Source organism: Melanotaenia boesemani, chromosome 10, assembly GCF_017639745.1.
Source record: "Melanotaenia boesemani isolate fMelBoe1 chromosome 10, fMelBoe1.pri, whole genome shotgun sequence".
Taxonomy (NCBI): domain Eukaryota; kingdom Metazoa; phylum Chordata; class Actinopteri; order Atheriniformes; family Melanotaeniidae; genus Melanotaenia; species Melanotaenia boesemani.
Window position 1 is genome coordinate 21,228,396 of NC_055691.1, and position 18,981 is coordinate 21,247,376.

Genomic DNA, 18,981 nt, shown 5'->3' on the forward strand with positions numbered 1-18,981 from the left:
TGATATCTTCTAATCTCCCAGTACAGCCGCTGAGGCAGCAGCACTTGTGCATGGTGCAGCAACTCCAGCATCTCTGTAAAGTCAGGTTATTTGATGTCCTCTGTGTAGACAACACTCGATGGTGCTCTACCCAAACAGGTACTGGAGGGGAGGAAAGAGACTACAGGAAAGACTTGGACAAGAATAGAAATAGAGATAAACAAAACCAGTTATAAAAATGAAGCTACTGTTTCTGTAACAAAATGAAAATCACTACTGTTGTGCGACTGGCACCTCTTCGTCACCACGCTCCCTTATTTTTTAGCATTACCTTTGCTAAGTACACTCAGTCACCTGGGCTGAGAAGGCGGTGTGTTATCTATGACAGAGCTCACCTCCATCCTTCATTTGGGATGTCTATGTTAAGTCAGAGCAAGTGAGGATGAGGAGGAGACAGGCAGAGCTACGCCGGCAGAGCAAACCTGGGCCTCTGCTTGTTTGTTATCAGAAACAGACAGAGGGAGGCACAATTTGAGGAGATGCAGAGAGAAGGAAACTGGTATAAGGCAGAAAGGAGAGAGCTGTCTGCCAGCTTTTTGATAGACTGTGTTGATACCTCATGTATGGATGCTTGGCTGGCTGGGACCAGCAGACAGGCCCACAGTGACATTCCGACGCTCATTAGATAGCAGGCAGAACATATCCATGGCTGTCCCCACCACCGCCTGCCTGCCCGAAGGGAAGGCTGTTATCTCTGGGTGTTGGGTGAAAACAGGAGGAGGGGTGGAGCTGCTAAGAGCTGAAAGAGAAGAATGTAATTTAGTGTTGAAATCTGAATTGTATGTGTGCACAATATCTTTGTATCTCCATTGAGCAAAGTATGTTTATTTTTGTTAAAAAAAAAGAAAAGAAAAGAAAGAGGAAAACAGTGTGCAGTGGGGTGATTGCTTTTCAGAACACCCCTGCTGATGCTTTTGAAGGTAGCTGTCAGTGCTGTATTGCGTGGCATTAGGAGAGGTGGACCTCAGAGACGGGTCGCATAGGGAGAGAGAAAAGCCCCCCAGGCTAGGTTTCTCTAATGTCCTGATGCCAGGTGATACACAGCTTCACCACAGAATTGTCACATCATTAGCACTTCCCCCACTGTTTTCAATACCTAGACAACCAGATATCGCTTTGTATAAACAAAAAAAAAAAAAAAAAAGAAAAAAAAAAGAGGCCACACCCAGAAGCCCTCCCTTCCCCCAACACACTGAGACCCAATCTCCCAACCGCTCTAGCAAGAAGAATATGAATCAAACTCATCAGAAGTCCAAGCAGCACAGTTTAGAAGCATCATTTCGGCTGCTGTAAATGTGTGTATGTGTGTGTGTGTGAATCACTGTCAGTGAGGCGTTTCTCTGTTTGTTGTGATGATGATGTTGTTGACTGCAGTGATGGTTAAGTGCAATGGGATGGAAGAGACTCATTTATAATACAGCCATGTTTTGCTGTGTGCTCTTTGTTGTGCAATTGCATGAAGAGAAAACCAACTGTGACAGACACACTACGTGTGACTGTCAGTTTAGTGTTTATGCCATAGATGTGTTTCTAATAAAGAGTCTCCCCTAACCTGCTACTAGAAACTGTCAAATCTGTGGTCAAGCTCAGGCCTGTATGTACTGTAGGAATGCAGCTTCGATCCTCAGCCTAATTGTGATGAATAAGTTCAGAGACTGCTGTGATGCTGAAAACCTGACACTTAAAAAAGGACACTGACAAAAAAAATAAAATAAAATAATTAATAATAATAATAACATAATAATAATAATAATAATAATAATAATAATAATAATAATAATAATAATAATTATTATTATTATTATAATAAAAGAACAAGAAAGTTGGGATTTTGATAATGTAAACATCACTTACACTAGCTCTGTGTAACACAGTGAGAATGTTTGTGCTCAATTGAGCAGTGTCTACAAGCAACCAAGTATATAATATTTTAAATTTAAACTCTGGATGCTGAAAATTCAAATATTAACAAAATCCAATGATTTTCTAATTATTCAAATGTTCTGTTTAAGTGAAGCACAAGGACAGTGTTTTAAATGTTGAAACAAATACTTTTTATTGTATTTTTCTAATGTGTCTGTAACAAATTAGGTTAATTGGCATCAGTTTAGAAATATGGTTGGATACAAAGAAATCCCAATGGATTCACTGATGCTTACAGTGCTGTTGAAAAAAAAAAGGTGATACAATACAATGGTAGACATACCCCTTTTCTTAGTTTTTAAATATGCTGTTTTTCACTCAAACATTCTATTAACCTCTTTTTAATAAAATGCTCTTAGTAATTAGACAAATAAGTTAATGTTGTGAAACTAGCTTAGCCAACAGTAGCGAACAAACAATTTTTAAGACATCACTTTATATGAGCTAACAATCCCAATCTTCCCATGATGCTGATTAGTGATGTCTGTTTTAAGAAAACACCTGCCTGGAGATGCCCACAGCTTTCAAATTTTAGATTTTGTTGAAATAAATGTTCCAACACAGGTGGCATTTCTCATTTATTTCCCTCCATATCAGTATCCTGTGTCATACTTAATGAACTGGATTTCTTTCTTTCTTATTGATCTACACACAACCATCCCACTTCTACCAGTTGTCCTTGCTTCAAAAACTTCACACAAGTCAAACAGACTAAATGGATTTAATGGACATAATTAAGCAGGCACACATCTGTCTTCATAAAAGCTCGTGGTTGATATTGCAGATAAAAACAAGCCATGAGGTGGAGAGAAAATTGCAGGCATATTTCTGCAGCATTTAAAGCCCACAAAGTACAACAGCATCTTTAATTCAAAATTAAAAGAAGTTGAATGAATGGCTTTGCTGAGGCAGATAACCCACCAGCTAATGGTTAATATGAATGAGGTCCAGACTTCCTTTGTGGAGATAGTAGATCTGCCTTTTGGCAAATTATGTGCCAAAAGGCACATGAATAAAATGCAAACCATTAGAAGCAAAATCTTCTAATCTGAGGATTGTTTTCGTAGCAGACGTGTGAGGATAGCAGGCACTGCCTCAACAATACCATCATTACAGCCTGATTTCACTGAGGGTATGTTTGTCTGTGACAAAGTAGGTGAGTCGTCAACAGAGTTGATCTGAAGCATGTTGCAAAGAAAATAGAAGAAAACCGCTGGGAAACTGGGAAAGTCCTATCCCAGTTTATTATTCCTTAAAAAATTTACCAAACATCCCAATAATATGCCTATGCTTGGCCATTTAATCTCTTAGCCATTAAATATTGCCAATGAATAGTGACTATAATTATGAGTGAAAAATAATGCATTTTAACATTGGATTTGTAAAATTAGTGAAGATTTCAGCATATCATAAACTATGATCATTTCATTTAGGAATAAAGCTGATCAAAATTACTGTAAAACCTCAGCTTATGATACTTTAAACGATCATGCTAAAGCAAAACTTTGAAACAAAAAGGTCATCAGCATTCTTTCACCTTTATGTTAAAAGGTTTTATACAACACTCTTGAATCCATTCATGCTTATCACATAAAAAAGGTTAGCCCATGTTAATTCCTTCCCTGTACAGAGAGTCATTCTGTAAGTTATGGGAAACAACATGCTCCAACATTCAGCTTAAGCTAATATGAAGCTTTTAAAGCCACAGCCAGACAGATCAGTTGGGTTTTTCTTATGTTAAAGACCTCTTAGTCTAAAATTCCCTCTTTGTACTTCCACAGAGAGCATTTTCTTGCTGAGCTACAGGAGAAGGATAGTTGCACAAAGTGAGAATTTAGTTTTAAAAAGACAGAGTCTGAAGAATAAAACTCAGTTTGCAGAAGCATATACTGAATGTTTCAATGGCACAAATGGACAACTTAATGAAGAATTGCTTAAAGAAGGTATTTCTTAAACACACAATAACATTGCTGTTTTCAATTAGGGTTTCGATTTGCTTAAGTTTTCTTTTGGAATAATGACAATTTAACCAGAATCTTTAAACCTGAAGCTGCATAACTTTTCTTAACTTAGCTTAACTGCTTTTCTAATGTAAATATACACTTTTTTGTACTAATGTTTTTATCTACACTCTATTTTTGTGGTATTTTTATCTATTTAAAAAAGAAAGTTTCCAAATCTTTTCAATCTTTTGACTGACATTATCCCCAACTCCCTGTGGTCAAAGTCATTTTTGCTTGCTGCGTTCTGAGGCAAACCAGATCCTATGCTTCACACAGGAGTGCGAGTGACCATGGAGAGAAAAAGACTTCTATCCCCTCAGGGCAGTTATACAGTTGGGTGGTTGGAAGGCTGTCATTAGCTCTGTGTATGTGTGAATGTCAGACAGGCGGTCACTGAGGAGGCGATCTGAGAATTGGGGAGAAATTGCTGGCCCAAGCACTCCTGGAGGTGCCCTTGTCTCAGTTTAGTATTTGTTCCACAAGAGCAGAGACATAGCGGGGGAAGATGATTTGGCAAATGCAGATTCCCTGTATACGATGGAATACAGATCTACAGGTCTAAATCATTGACACACTGGAATATTAATTTAAGTTTTTATAAATTAATGCAAATTAATTAGTGTTTTTCATAATTTGGTATATGTTATATTTGGTACAGTAACAAAAGCTTCATTAAATAAATGAAAACACACAAACACAAATTGTGTGCTGGATACCAAACATTCTCTAATTGCAAAACCTTTGACAACAATGGTTTCTTCAGCTCATTAATACCTGACATCCCATTTGCAGGACATGACAAATAAATATGTATTTTTAGTCAGTCTCCCTTCCTAGTACCTACACGTTACACACTAGTGGAAAGCTAGGATTCATGAGATTTGAATGATGTATGCCATTCCAGGCTACAATCATAACAGTAGATTCACTATACACTTATATCAGACTAGTTGCATATGCAATTTCAGGCCACAGGATGCATTGAGCACACTGCAGAACACAGAAGAAGGTCCACCTCTGTCCCCACAGCAGCCCAGCTCTTGAACACTGACCCCACTTTGTTCAGATATGATAGTCCTGCCCCTGATTGCATATACCATTTTATCCTAAATGTGACACAGAGCACAGAGCTCTCTTATTGATAGCTGCTGGGATGGTTGTATTCTGATTTTAGCACTTTCTGTGTGCTCTTAGCACTGTGTGTGTCCTCATGTTCTCTGTCCTTTTAATGATGCTGCTCCTCATGTCTTTAAAATTGTCCCTCAGGGATAAATAATGTGTTCAATTGAATTAATCTTTTAAGCCATACTGCACTCCAGTAGCAGATGATACCTCAACAACAACAGTCTTGTTACATCAGCAAAGGTGCAGTAAAAGTAGTCAATAAAATAGTTGGTCTGCAACAAGTTTTTTAACCATAAAAACATATTTAGACGAAAATTTCTGAATTTGAATTAATTTAATATCTCGTATAGTTGTGTAAAAACCTCTTACACCTCATTGATGGTAGTTCTGATCATCAGTCTGCCACTCTTTAGATATGTTCAGTGGGATTTAGGCCAGAACATATAACTTGCATGTTTAAATCAGTCCAAATTTTTTCTATAAATTATTTATACTGTTTCAGGTTGTTATGCTTGTTATCCCTACAATATTTTAACTTAGCTTTCTGAAACTGGATAATAGATTTAGCTCTATAATGCCTTTGGTGAGCATGTAATTTAATAATTTTTTATTGCATTCAGGGCATCCAGTAGCCCGACAGCATAATCCAACCTTTATCCTGTTTTACAGTAGGGCTCGATCCTCAGTCCTGGTCTTTGAGGACCGGAGTTCTGCAGGTTTTAGAAGTTTCCCATTGATTTGAGTCATGTTTGAGAGTCTCCAGGTGTGTGTGTCCATGCTGTAGGGTTTTTTATTTGACCACTATGGGGAAGACTAAGCCTAAGAAGGTTTTTATAAAAAAAAAAAAAAAATCATACAGATTTATTTATTTATTTTTTATTTAATAGTGGTGATTTCTAGGTCAGCCTGGTTGTCTTTAGATGTCTTAGTTGCTTTGTTTTCCCTACAATCCACAATAGCCTGTGTTAACTTTTCTCATTAAGGATTTTACAGTGTCCAATAAACACCTGAACAATTTTATGATTGCCCAATTTTAAAACATCTGACTAGCACTGTTGATTTCCACAACACAATATTTGGTATTGGAGGGATTTCTGATAACATAACTGGCAATTTAAGCAGAAAATTTAATTTAAGGTGCCAGTAAGTTTGACCATGACTATGTGCAGGTACTGCAGTAACCGGTATTCAGAGATGGGTCCTTAAAAGTTTGTGTGGGTGTGCTTTTTTAAGCTATAATCCACCCCACTCCATTTCTCTTGATCAATTTCTTGCTTTGTGTTGACTTAGTGAATTTTGTAGTTGCACATGTCTGTGGTTATAGTCTGTGTGTTGTAGTCTACACCTGTTTTGCAGCTGCATGTGTGAGTGTTGACACTATTGAAGGAGTTTGCTGCTGGTGGGGAGTTCATCATCACTCTAATCCCTCAGGATAGGCTTTTTCTTGACTAACCCATATCCCTCTTTGCCAAGTATCAGATTAAATGACCTGTTTAAAACACACAGTTAATTTTTAAAATAGAACACATGCATCATGAAAAAATGGTGCTGTTTTACATAGTTTTACTTTGCTAATTTCATCAGCTTGCTTATGCGGACCAGTCTTGGTTCTGTGTTTTTCACACATCTCATGGCTCACTTACTCTTTACTGGTAGAAGAAATTGCAAAATTGTAGGAGGTGTTGTTTTGTTCTGAGCATCAGCTGGAGCGCAGAGTGAAAGTCCTCAGTATTTACATACAAAAATGGCCATAATCTTATTTAGTATCAAGGGTTCTGCCTGTAGGCACAATTTTCTCAAGGAAGTAATAAAATTAGAAACTAAACATGTAAACGTATACTTCTATTTGCCATTCAGAGCATGGAGGAAGAGAGTATGTGATTTTTCTATTGTGTGAATAGTCTGTAATTATAGTTAGATGTGATTACGGTATGTGAGAAAAGGCCTCTAGTAAAGCTGTGTTATTCTAGTTTCTCAAGCTCTGCTGCAGGGCACCTGCTCTAAATGATGTATGTGTGAACTAGCGATTGCAACATTCCCAATACCTTTCTATGAAAATTCAGTGATGGAAGTGTGTCGAGGGATTACAGCTGTGTGCATATTGGTGGTCAAACAAAATAAGACCATTAGACAGTTTAAGATTAAAGGTGAAGCTGGAGGATGGAAATTGTGGCCTTAGTATAGCTATTAAAACGCAATAAGCTCAGGAGATAAGATTATTCTGTAGCCCAAAGCTGTGTTTCCTAGGGATGCTATTGAGCCTGAGGCTTTTAAAGATCTCTTGTCAGCCACTAAAACTCTGCACAATTTCCTCACAATCAGCTGGTACTCATAGCCTCCAAACAACTTAAATGGATGACAACTGCTATGTTACTGCACTGAAAATTTGCTGATTAGAATTAAATGCTCTAGATAATCATTTTCCAGCTACTTTGTGTCAGTATTTCACATTGGAGTGGTCGTTAGGAGCAGGTGGCTGCCCCATCTAGGAGCCTGCCAATAGATAATCGACCAAAGGCCCCCTCAGCACGGCCACATTGATTTGGCACAAGGGAAGGCTGTTTGGCACATTGCAGCATAAGCTTATCTGCTGCTCTTTCGTGTATGTTTTTAAGGAATTCAGAGGTGCTGCTTTAGTTGTCCTAATCTTGATTCTTGAGATCACCTGCTTTATATCACAGTGTAGACTATAACTACCTAACTAAACGAGCTGAGGCCTCCACTTGCTAATCCCCCAAATGACAATTTTAAGCAACCCTTTTGACTTTAAGTACAAAGGCTGGTGGTGAAGTCATCCACTTATAGGTCAAGGGATCAAGGCTCTACCAAATTGTAGTGGTTGTGGGTTTACTAGGACCTCACCATCCCCCCTGCCTTATCAACGTTCTCTCAGCATGGACCCCGCCCTGACACCTGCTCCCACTGAGCTCATTTTGCTCATGATTGAGATGTCATGGTACTTTTTGTTTACTCATAGTGTGGTAATTTACTCAACAGTGTACATAATCAAAGACGTTGCATATCCTTAATTAGTAGATTTTTCTTAAAAAAAATGCAATCGGGTTATGTATACAAAGTATTTTTAAATAAAGCTAAGAAAACTAAATCAAGTAAAAGAAACTTATCTGTAGAATATTTCTGAGATTATATTCCAGTGTCTCTATTTGGTTACTAAGCAGATTTTGCCGGCTGAAGCAGATTATTGCTAGGCAGAACTCCTGTTGCAGTCCAACCATCTGTCCCACCTCAGCCAATGACACTGGGACGATACCCAAATGGTGATGCAAAATTAATGAATCTCCTCTCTGTGCATCTCCTCTGGTAAGAGACTAATTTAGAGAACATGTTTGTTTTTGACAGAAATTACTTAAAAATAAGCCCCAAATGGGCCACCACCACAAAAAGGTTACAGCTACCGCTGAGTGTGTACTGAGAGTATGACAACAGACTGTAAACATGCTCTTCATTACAGCATGTTTTTATTATTTACTATATATGCATTCATTATTTTAACCATTTCATATTTATATTCTGTTCCTCCTCTTTCCCATTGGAGCAGGTTAATTGGTTACTTCCACCAGATGGTACTAATATTAATACACAGAGGAAAAGCTGCCTAGCTGCTAGCTTCCTGGGGTGCTTAAGTGTGCCAGGGTATCTTGCATGCAACCCATGGCAGGAAGTGAACTCTTTGATGTGATTGCTTCTGAAAAACGTGATTATTTATTGATGTTTCCATTAAAGTAGCATAGATGTCAGCTGGAGAGGAGAAAGGGGGTACAATGGTGAAACAGAGGGCTTAGAACTAATGACACAATCTACAGAAAATTCTGTCCCATTGACTCTGACGTCACTGCCCTTCCTGGATTTTTTTTTTTTTTTATGAAGTACTCAGATTCATACATAAAGACCCACACACCAAACTAAGGACAAATGATTTATTAATTTGATGGAATATTTGGGATATCATGTAATCATCTACTTTACCCCTGTGATTCACAACATAATGACCACAAGTCCGGACAAATAAATTGAACTAAACAGAATTGAATTTAATAATATTTTAATAATGTAACAGGGAAATGAAATTGTTACAGGATGAACATCATTGGAATATTTTTGTTATTTCTTCCACTGCTTAAGGCTACAGCTGGGGCCTGGGTTTACCTCCTCTTACAGAACTTGTTCAGTGGAGCTGCAGAAGCCTCTGACTGAAGAGATTTCATTGTTAAATCACTATGTTATGTAAATGATATACTGTGTTGTCTATTGTGTTTAGCATCTGATGCAACATTCTTGTTTGCACAGTCCAGTGGGGCCAGAGTAGTCCTCAGCACAGAGCCAGGCTCTTTATTAGTTTCTTTAGTCTCTTTGAGTCTCCGGCTCTGATGCTGCTGCCTCAACAGATGGCTGCAAAGCAGATTGCACTCTCCATCACAGACTTATATGCAAGATATATATGCAAGGAGATATGCAACATCTTGCTAAAACTTTGAATGATCTAAGCATCCCCAAGAAGTAGAGTTTTCTTGTAAATATATCTCATGTAAGATTACTGGTTCTCTTGTGGAAAAAGAGATGATATTGATATTGAAAGAAGAGTTGGATGCAGGAGAAATGGGCATGAAAACAAAAGCTTAAGGAATCTTAGGCAATAGCTAAATCATCATGGCAGATTAAGTTTTGTCACCAGTAGTGTTTTGGTTATAGCCAAAAGGAAATTATATTAAAAGTAAATGTGAAATATTATAAATGTTTTGTATATATTTTTTGGACCAATAACTTTAGTGTGTTTAGTGTTGACTTTTTGTTTGTGAATCAACTATTTACTGTTCAGAGCCAATTACCTCCCAATATGCAGTGTACAATATGTACAATATTCAGAACGGTTGTTTCTATTCCACTGTGATGAGAATTCTGCAAAATCCAGAGGTCTGAAATATCAAATGACAATTGTAATTTATAAGTTTTATTCCTTGGAAGGAGGTGTTTCCATTCACAGGGATCAAGGGAAAGGCAATATTCTTTGCAGAGTACCATTTATATGCATGGATAAGGAGAATCATGTGACCCAATTTAAAGGACTGGTTGTGAGAACAACTCTAACAAAGGAATTATATCTTCCAGAATATCTTCCCAGGAGTGCAAAAAACCATACTATACAGATTCAAGGACAGCACACAGTAAATCATACATTCTCATTACACTGCCACCTAGTTAATTAAATGGCTATTGTTAGTAAACTGTTAATACTGTAAATCATTACTGATATACAGCATCAAATCTATTAACAACTGTATTCAATGACTAATAAATGTGCTATTTATTTCATTGTAAGTAAGAAATCATCAAAATTGAAAACATAAAATTTTAAATAGGATATTTTATTTTGTTTGTGTCCTCCTAAATGGTGGAAATGTGCCGACACATTTTAATCTATTAATGCAAAACATGTAATATGATCAGCCTGGCTTTTATAAACAAGTTTCTCATAAATCACAATTTGCAGCAATAAAGTTGTCTTGTCTTCAGTATTTCTTGTCGGAGCTGTTTTAAGATCGATAACAAACACACATTGTAAGTTATTTATTTTCTTAACTTTCTTAATGTCGTGACAGGAAAAAAAGACAACTTTTCTGAGGAGCTATTTGAATAATTCCTGCAATTCCTGTCCTCCTTCTAGGATCCTCTAGGGAAGTGAAAGCTCCTGCTAAGGTCTCAGAGCAAATGGTTCAGAAGCTTAAAGGCAAGAATGAGTTTACTGTTCTGGCAACCCTCAAACAGGATCATCTCAACTCTGGTGTCATCCTCTCCATCCATCACTCTGAGCACAGGTATGATCAGCACATGTCATCATAGTATCGTATGTTTTAGTACACACAGACAAATAGTGTTAATTATGACCAAGCTGCAGATATAACACAAAACAAGGTGTTCAAACCTGAATATACCATATAAGAGGTATAATCTATTTTGTCATATCAGCACACTTAACTCACATTTCATAAGTATTTAGATGTTTTACACAGTAGCTGAATAAACAAAGCAAATCGTCGTAAATGCCGGTGTATCATCCACAGTCTATCAAGGATGCAAGCATGAACTCTTTAATTGTAAGTTAAAAACTGATGAAACCCTATCTGCAGGTTGTATGCTAATGTTTCCATTAGTTTGTGGTAGCTGAGCCGTTGGATGATCAGAACACCAATCTGAGTTTCACATAATGCCATGATTGAACAGTTTGTACATTAAAGTCAGTCCTGAGAATAGAGCTCACAGGGATGTTAATGACTTTCCCCACTACTGATTAGCTTTCCCAGCAGTTCATATGCTACAAAGCAGAGCTGCATGATTTCATTTGGAAATGTGACAAGGACTAATTCAACATCAGAAGTGTAAGCGAGTGCATTTATAGAGGCAGGATTAATGTGCATGCATGGCTAGGGGAGAGTAAATCTATTAGATGTGGTTTGCAGATAAATCAATTCCATTGCTACACTCGCATGAGCATCTATTTTTCTTTTGAATAATGTTTCCAGCAAAGAACTCTACTTTAAATAAGTCTGCCTTTAAAAGCAAAGGTGGCGAGTGTGTACTGGCAGCTCTTTCCATTAGTAGCCCTCTGATGGGTGAATCTCAGTGGTGTGGAGAAAAGGATTCTTCTTGAATACTAATACTCAAGTGTAAAAAGTTAAACCACCACATTGTTGTGTGTTGCTGATGCAGCACTTACAAATGATTAAATTCTAAACAGTGTTGCAGATCAGAGGAATATAAGTACACTTCTTAAAACAATCAAGGTGTTTATATCTCAGCACTGTCCTGACTTGAACCTTGAGTTTAGACACAAGAAAACAAAGGACCACAGAAGCTGTCATGATCTCGCTGTTACTAAAGCAGGTTGTTACTACTTTTATACTTCAGATTTTTGGAGCTTGAGAGCAGTGGACAGCGCAGTGAAGTGCGTCTTCATTATCGCACCAAAAGCCAGCAGGACCACACGGAAGTGTTCCCTTACAGCCTGGCTGACGACCAGTGGCACAAGGTCTCTGTGGCCGTCAGCGCCTCTCATGTCATATTACACGTGGACTGCAACAGGTAAGATGTTGGCAATACATATACAGTGTATTTATTAGAAAATACAGAGGTCCTTCACCTTCATAACACATTATTCTTTGTTTAAGGATGTCCTGTTATTGTTGCCCATTTCTCATGAGCAGGTCCTGGTCCACCAAAACCACATTGGTGAGGACCTCATTGATCTGGGTGATGTTTTGCTCATGTTATTCTGATTCAAATAACTATATCTTCTGTTTGTGACAAATTACCTCTCCAACCAGCCACTTTAACAAAGAAACATGACTCCGAGTGATAAACCACCAAGCGAGTGCCTCAGGTAGGAAAAGCCCAAAAAGGAAAAGCAGAAAGAAGAGAAACCATTATGGAAGGATAATCATGAACTTAACTGTTGAAATCATCATCCCAGCTGCTTTGGTACATCCCCACTAAAGAATTCATTGAGTAAATTTAAACAAATATGATTTTCGAACTGACAGTAAGAATAAGATTAGGGGCTGCTTCCATCAAAGGGATTCTGGTTCAGTATGCAGGGCTTCTGGGTTGGCTGTTCACCTCATTTAACTCAATAGTCACTGCTTGTTGGTGGGAGCTTTTGAGGGATCACAGCCCTGTTTTGTTAACCTTAGCCAGGCTGACACAGCACTGCAAGTCAAACCTGCACCAATGATCCGTTATAATGGGTCAGCTGGAATCAAGAAACCCTCTTTGACTGTCCTCTGGATCAGAGTTTTATGTGCACTGTAGGCTGTTTTTTTATATAGCTGACAGCTTACCATTTAACTAACTATTATAGATAAGAGAAAAAAAAGAGTAATTATTGAGAATTGAGTATTTGGTCTGTTTGGGTTGTTTTGCAATCTAAATTTGTGGAACTCTATTTACTTTCTCAAAGTGACTTTCTCATTTTGTCTCTTTGGTCTAATAAAGGTTAAGCACACCTTGAATAAACTTGCATTATATGTGCACCTGCTGCATTGGTTTGACTTGAATGTGGCTGTTTGTGAGTGATTCTCCTTGGCACAATAAAAGAGGCAGACGGTGTCACCATGTGTACTGCAGAAAGCTTGTGGTCATCTATACTTTCCTTAGGGAATAACAGTGGGATTTAAAAGGACAGGACCTGCAATATGGAACAAATATGATGCAGGTTGTTTCAACCACAGCTTTTTGTTTGTTTCTTTCGCTTGCTTTTTTAAGTGTTTTATTTTAATCTGTTTTGACCTCTTCACGTATGTGTTTTTCAGGATCTATGAGCGGGTCGTGGAAGCCCCCTACATGGATATACCTGAATACACTTCCTTCTGGCTTGGACAGAGAAATGCTGCCCATGGCTTCTTCAAGGTTAATGCTGCATTGCAAACTCATGTCTCAGAATAAATTATTGCTGATGCCTGTCCTGATCTGTCATATTAAAAGGCGATAAATGATTCAGAACAGCAAGAGCTCTATCTTTTTACCCCCTGTGCAGTTGGTTTATATCATGTCTCAGTCTTTGTTTATCTTGTTTGGTTTTATTTATTATAGCTGTTGGGTTTAATTATGCACATTTCTCTAGGCTTACCATTTTTAATTTAAGAGCTGTTTTGCTAACCCTGGGAATTGACTTTTTTTTGTCATTGTTGGCTCCCTTTCCTTTTGTGTGAAGCTAGGCTTAGTATAATTATCTCCGCTACCCCAGACCACTGATTTTAGAGGCATCATTAAACAGCCTCTGGACTCTGCTCATATAACTTAGTCTACAGTATTGCTCATCAGGCAGAGAGACAGAGAGACATATAGTACATCGCCTGTTTCAGGCTCCACTGCTCTTCAGAATTTCTCACTTGGGGAGATGTGTCTAGGCCAAAATGTCAGCTTACCTGCAGCTGTTACTATTTTAATCAGTCAGCCTATGACTAACTCTTTGTTTGATGTCGTGATGCTTTTGTGTGCATGTACCTGTTAGCACTTTGCACATTGTGAGCTGGTGTTTGTATTTAATCTATGTTAATTGATTGTTGAAAGAAGCTTAGGAGGCCAACTGCTAATGCTGTCATGCGGCAGCATCTCTCCTCACTGCTTATTTTTTATTTTTGAATCTGTGTATGTATATATATATTCTCTTTAACAGACATTGTAAAATATCTTAAGTAAAAGATCCAACTTTTCCTTCAGTTGATTGTAGTTGTGCAATTAAATATGTGCTATTTTCACATTCTCCTATCCACCTCCTCTATGTCTTACACAACAAGTATGCACTTCGTGTGTTAATATAAACTGTTGACAATATGAGGCGCTGATGTGAGAGCTTCATGAAGACTGTTTCATATCTTATGTACAGTCCAGTCACACACAAATATAAATGTCATCAAAGCACCCGTTTGCTTTTTTCTGTTACTTTTATGGGAAAGTCTGAGTGAAGGGTGAGGAACATAATAGAAGATGGATTAATGTGTGAATAAAGTTTGTCACTTTTTCTGTTGGCAATCCTTTCACAGTTTACATTACCCAACAAACTCTGTTTGGAATCACATTAAAATTAAATAGTTATTTTCCATGTTAAATGTTATCTGCACATCTTACGGCATTACAATTTACATTTTTTTTTCTCTTTCCTTTAATATAAATCCCCATTTTCCTTTTTAGGAAGTTCTAAGAAGAATAACTTTGGAGGATGATTATCATAAATCAAATAATTTATTTGTAAACTAACTGACAGCTCTTTTCCTTTATGCATCACACCAGCTTTGCTCTCATCCACTTTAAAGCTATCTAATAAATTCTGATGGATTTCTTATTGCTTAACCGTGTTCACACGTTCAGTTTCACTTGCAAATTTGTCACATTAGGGGATAAACGCTTCAACTCTTGCTTGACTGTGACTTCAGCTTCATGGAATTATATGATGCAGCATTAATCACAGTTCAAATGAAGTTGACTGCAGTTGCACTGTGTGAAATTTGTACAGTGACTGCAAATAAATATTAGTTCTATGGTTTCATTACAAGTTTGATGGACATGACTCCTGTCTGCTTCCATTTAGGCACTTTGTTGTGAAAAATCAGCGTGTCATTTCCGCGCGATTTTATATTTATGGCCGGTAAATTGAAGTGGCAAGACAATTTAAAAAACAATTTCTCCAAAGTTGCACCGCTCCACTTCTGTAAGGGTAATAAATGCTCTCAAGGAGTGAAACGGGCCAGGTTACTATGGCAACAGAGTATCTGCATGTGTGTGTGTATGTCCGCTAGTGTTTGGGGTTCAGAATAGGACAAACGACTATCAATTTACACTTACAAGTCAGATTGAATCTATATCTCCTGGTTATGCTTGTCAGAGAAGACTAAGGAAAAAAATATTCCATGTAACTCCCACATCACTGGTGAAACTTCCTTCTGGTGCCAGCACACGAGATAATTGATTGTAACAACCATCTCGGAGAGACACGTGAGCTCACAACTAGTCTTGTGATTTAAACGTACATTTCAACAGGCTCTCAGAAATTTCTAGACTCAGTAAACAGGTGTTTTTGATCTATGCATTCACTGTAATTATTTGGGACCCTCATTATTTCAAACTGCATGCTTAAGCATCTCTGCCCATCTGGGTCCTTGTGTATTTATAACATATTAACTTCCTTCATCTTATTTGTTCTGCCTGTCATTTCTTTGTGTGGTATTGTTCTCTTTGTTTTAAACTTTTGTTGTATCTGTGTGAGCAGGGGGTAATGCAGGACGTGGAGATCCTGGTGATGCCACAGGGTTACATTTCACAGTGCCCAGATCTGAACAGAAGTGAGTGCAGTCTTTTCTTTAACACTATATTTGCACATAAAGATTATGAACTTTTCAAGGCACTTTATTGTTCCTATTTTTAATTTCTTTAATTAATATTATTTGATTTGATTTGATTTGATTTAAATATGTAACTTAAATTCTTATCTCAATAAAACTTTGGATTTTAAAACATGTTGCAACTTTCAAATCAGAACTGAGGAAGTGACGTCTTTCCAATACTATATTGGATATTTGTATATATTTGAGGAGACAAAGCAGTTAAAATAAAATAAAAATACCAGCTTTGATTTATGTAAATATATATCACATTCATTATATTTTCTTGTGGCAAGAATCTCATATAGTGCACACATATTTTCACCCCAGCATTACTTTGGTAATTGGTGAGACTCTTTCGGGTTTTGTACAGTGCCTTGTCTTCTTTGCCAGGAGGCTGTAACAGCTCATGTTGAAAAAAGAAGAAGAAAAGAAAGCTATTTTTTTTGATTGGCAAAACATTTCACGGTTTCATATGGTTTAAGTATCCATGCTTCCAGTAGGCTGCTGCAGCATGTTGCATAAGATGATGCTCTCTTGGACAGGGGACGATGGGAAATAATGAGAGAAATGTCAGAGTACTGCTGATTATTTCTTTTTTAAATAATAAAACAGAAGGGATCCACTGAGTTAGTTTTAGCCATCTGTCTTACTTTTCACTTACCATAAGATATCATAAGGTATTGGTTACATATGTGCTAAAATGAGGTATATTCTGTCTTTTGTGTCAGCATGTCCAACCTGCAATGATTTCCATGGACTTGTGCAGAAAATTATGGAACTGCAGGATATCCTTGCAAAAACATCAAGCAAGGTAATGTATTGTGACATCATCAATATTTTAGCATTGTCCCCTAAAAACTGAGAATAATTGGAGTAAATTAAATAAGATAATTGCTCAGAAGCATAAAATACACACTAACCAGTGTACCCCTGTCCTTGCAACAGGCTGTAACAGATATATGACAGTCAGACTACTGATGCAGAGGTTGTGAGTTTTAAGTGTTAGAATCAAATGAGGAATTGTTGGGATGTTCCTGTATTTTTATTTTTTTTTTTTGGGGGGGGGGGGGGGGGGGGGGGGGGGGGGGGTTACTACTTGTGAACATACACAAAGGCTGACTTAAATTTTTACTCCCTGATGCCTTCTTTCTTTCTTTTGGTTGCATGAGCAGCTGTCCAGGGCAGAGGAGAAGATGAATGGGCTGGATGGCTGCTATTGTGAGAGAACCTGCAGCGTCAAGGGGGTCGTCTACCGGGAGGATGAGGGCTGGACAGATGGCTGCAGGAATTGCACATGCACGGTGGGGCCTCACACACGGGTGATTAATATAAAGCAAGAAGTGGCATTTAAATTTTAATTAAGTGCGCGTGAGTGTGTACATATACTCAGTCTAAAATTGTGTGCTAGTCATCCCCTGATGCGATTGTATCATCATGTGTTTACAGGCATCTGAGTGTGTTGTGAAAGAAATATTGCAGATATATGTGTGGGTTTGGACATATGTGTGTTTGCATCTAAGAACATACAATTTTTAATAATGTATGTATTACTAGTTAGAGTAAAAAGCCTAGTTGTGTGTGTGTGTGTGTGTGTGTGTGTGTGTGTGTGTGTGTGTGTGTGTGTGTGTGTGTGTATGTGAAATGCACATGTTCATTGCTCTAATTGTAAGAGCTGCCTTTTGTTTTGTTTTGTTTTTTTGTTTGTTTGTTTTTTTTATCTAGTGGGTGAATGCAGGGGTGTGTTTAATTTGTCTGATCAATTCCCATTGTTGGGAATTTCTATTGTCATTATTTTAGTATATCAGAGGAGGGTTACCCCACTTACCCAAGAAAATATACTGTATTAACAGCCTCCACTGTACTAAGGATTAGACACATGAACAACAGTGCTCAGTAATGCTTCATTCTCTCAAAGGTTTAGTTTGTACTGCAAAAGGTGTGAATAATTACCAAAAAGGAATTAGAAACCACTGGAGAACTCTGGCTTGTACCACATCAGAAAACAGATTTCATACGCTGTCAGTCCACTCAGCTTTTCAACATGAAACTCATTCAGTGCTACTGAACTGTTCCAACCAGCCAATGAGATGCCTTCGCGCATCACTACTCAGCATGCAAAAAAAAAAAAGGAAATCACATATCTCTCAGTGCACTACACCTAATTGCTCCTGACAGATGATAATTATCATCACAGATTTGTTCAACCCACTCATCCAATGAAACAGCTTTATTCAACAGGAATGCTGTTTCACCATTCCTGGGCTGCAATTATGGAATTAGATGGGATGTGTTCCTTGCCTTATGTGCGGTAATTAGCGGTGACCTTTAAAATTCAAAGGTGAAGCATTAAGATGTCATCAATTATGTGGATCAGGTTCATAGATGTTGCTGTCACAGAGCTTTCATCCGTGGAAATTATGTTAATAACAGGCAGGACAGCAAGAAAGAAGATAAAGTTTGAACGCAGTATAATGTAAAAGAAAAAGTTTAGTTAGAGACTGACAACAGCGTTTCTTTTATTTAAATAGTTTGTGTACTTTTAAGTACTGCCATGTATGTATGGTTTTTATTTAAAGCATTCATGTAGGTGCCTGGTCCCATCATCAAAAGTGCTGGCATCACACAATAAAATAATTTTAACAAAAATCTAGAGATCTGTTTATCTTATTAAGCCTCACATCACTGATACAGTCAAAGTGTGACAGTCAAAAGAGCAGAAAGAGTATTGATTCAGTTGTACAAAGGGACTGCAAAGTTGAATCGACACCTCTTTTCTGAAACCTTCTAAAAGGAATTCACACAAGGCTGCTCTGTTAGATTTCATTAAAAACAAATAACTACACTAAAATCAATTATTTGACATGAAACAAACTTTAGAGCATGCACAAACTAAATGGTAAAGTTGTAAAAGGTAAACAAAAGTTAGACCAAAGAAGATATTATTGCACCATGACAGACAAAGTCAAACAAATATATCTTGAAAATAGATAATACAC

The 18,981-nt window shown here is 37.6% G+C and overlaps 1 protein-coding gene across 1 annotated transcript in view; it reads left to right on the plus strand.

Moving 5' to 3' along the window:
- nell2a (neural EGFL like 2a) overlaps positions 1-18,981 on the plus strand; it is a 75,610-nt gene that overhangs the window by 1,723 nt on the left and 54,906 nt on the right. The window contains exons 3-8 of the mRNA XM_041997898.1: positions 10,774-10,924; positions 12,015-12,188; positions 13,415-13,511; positions 15,871-15,943; positions 16,714-16,796; positions 17,158-17,286. Of these exons, the coding sequence (XP_041853832.1) occupies positions 10,774-10,924; positions 12,015-12,188; positions 13,415-13,511; positions 15,871-15,943; positions 16,714-16,796; positions 17,158-17,286 (707 nt within the window). The remainder of the gene's footprint in view (positions 1-10,773; positions 10,925-12,014; positions 12,189-13,414; positions 13,512-15,870; positions 15,944-16,713; positions 16,797-17,157; positions 17,287-18,981) is intronic.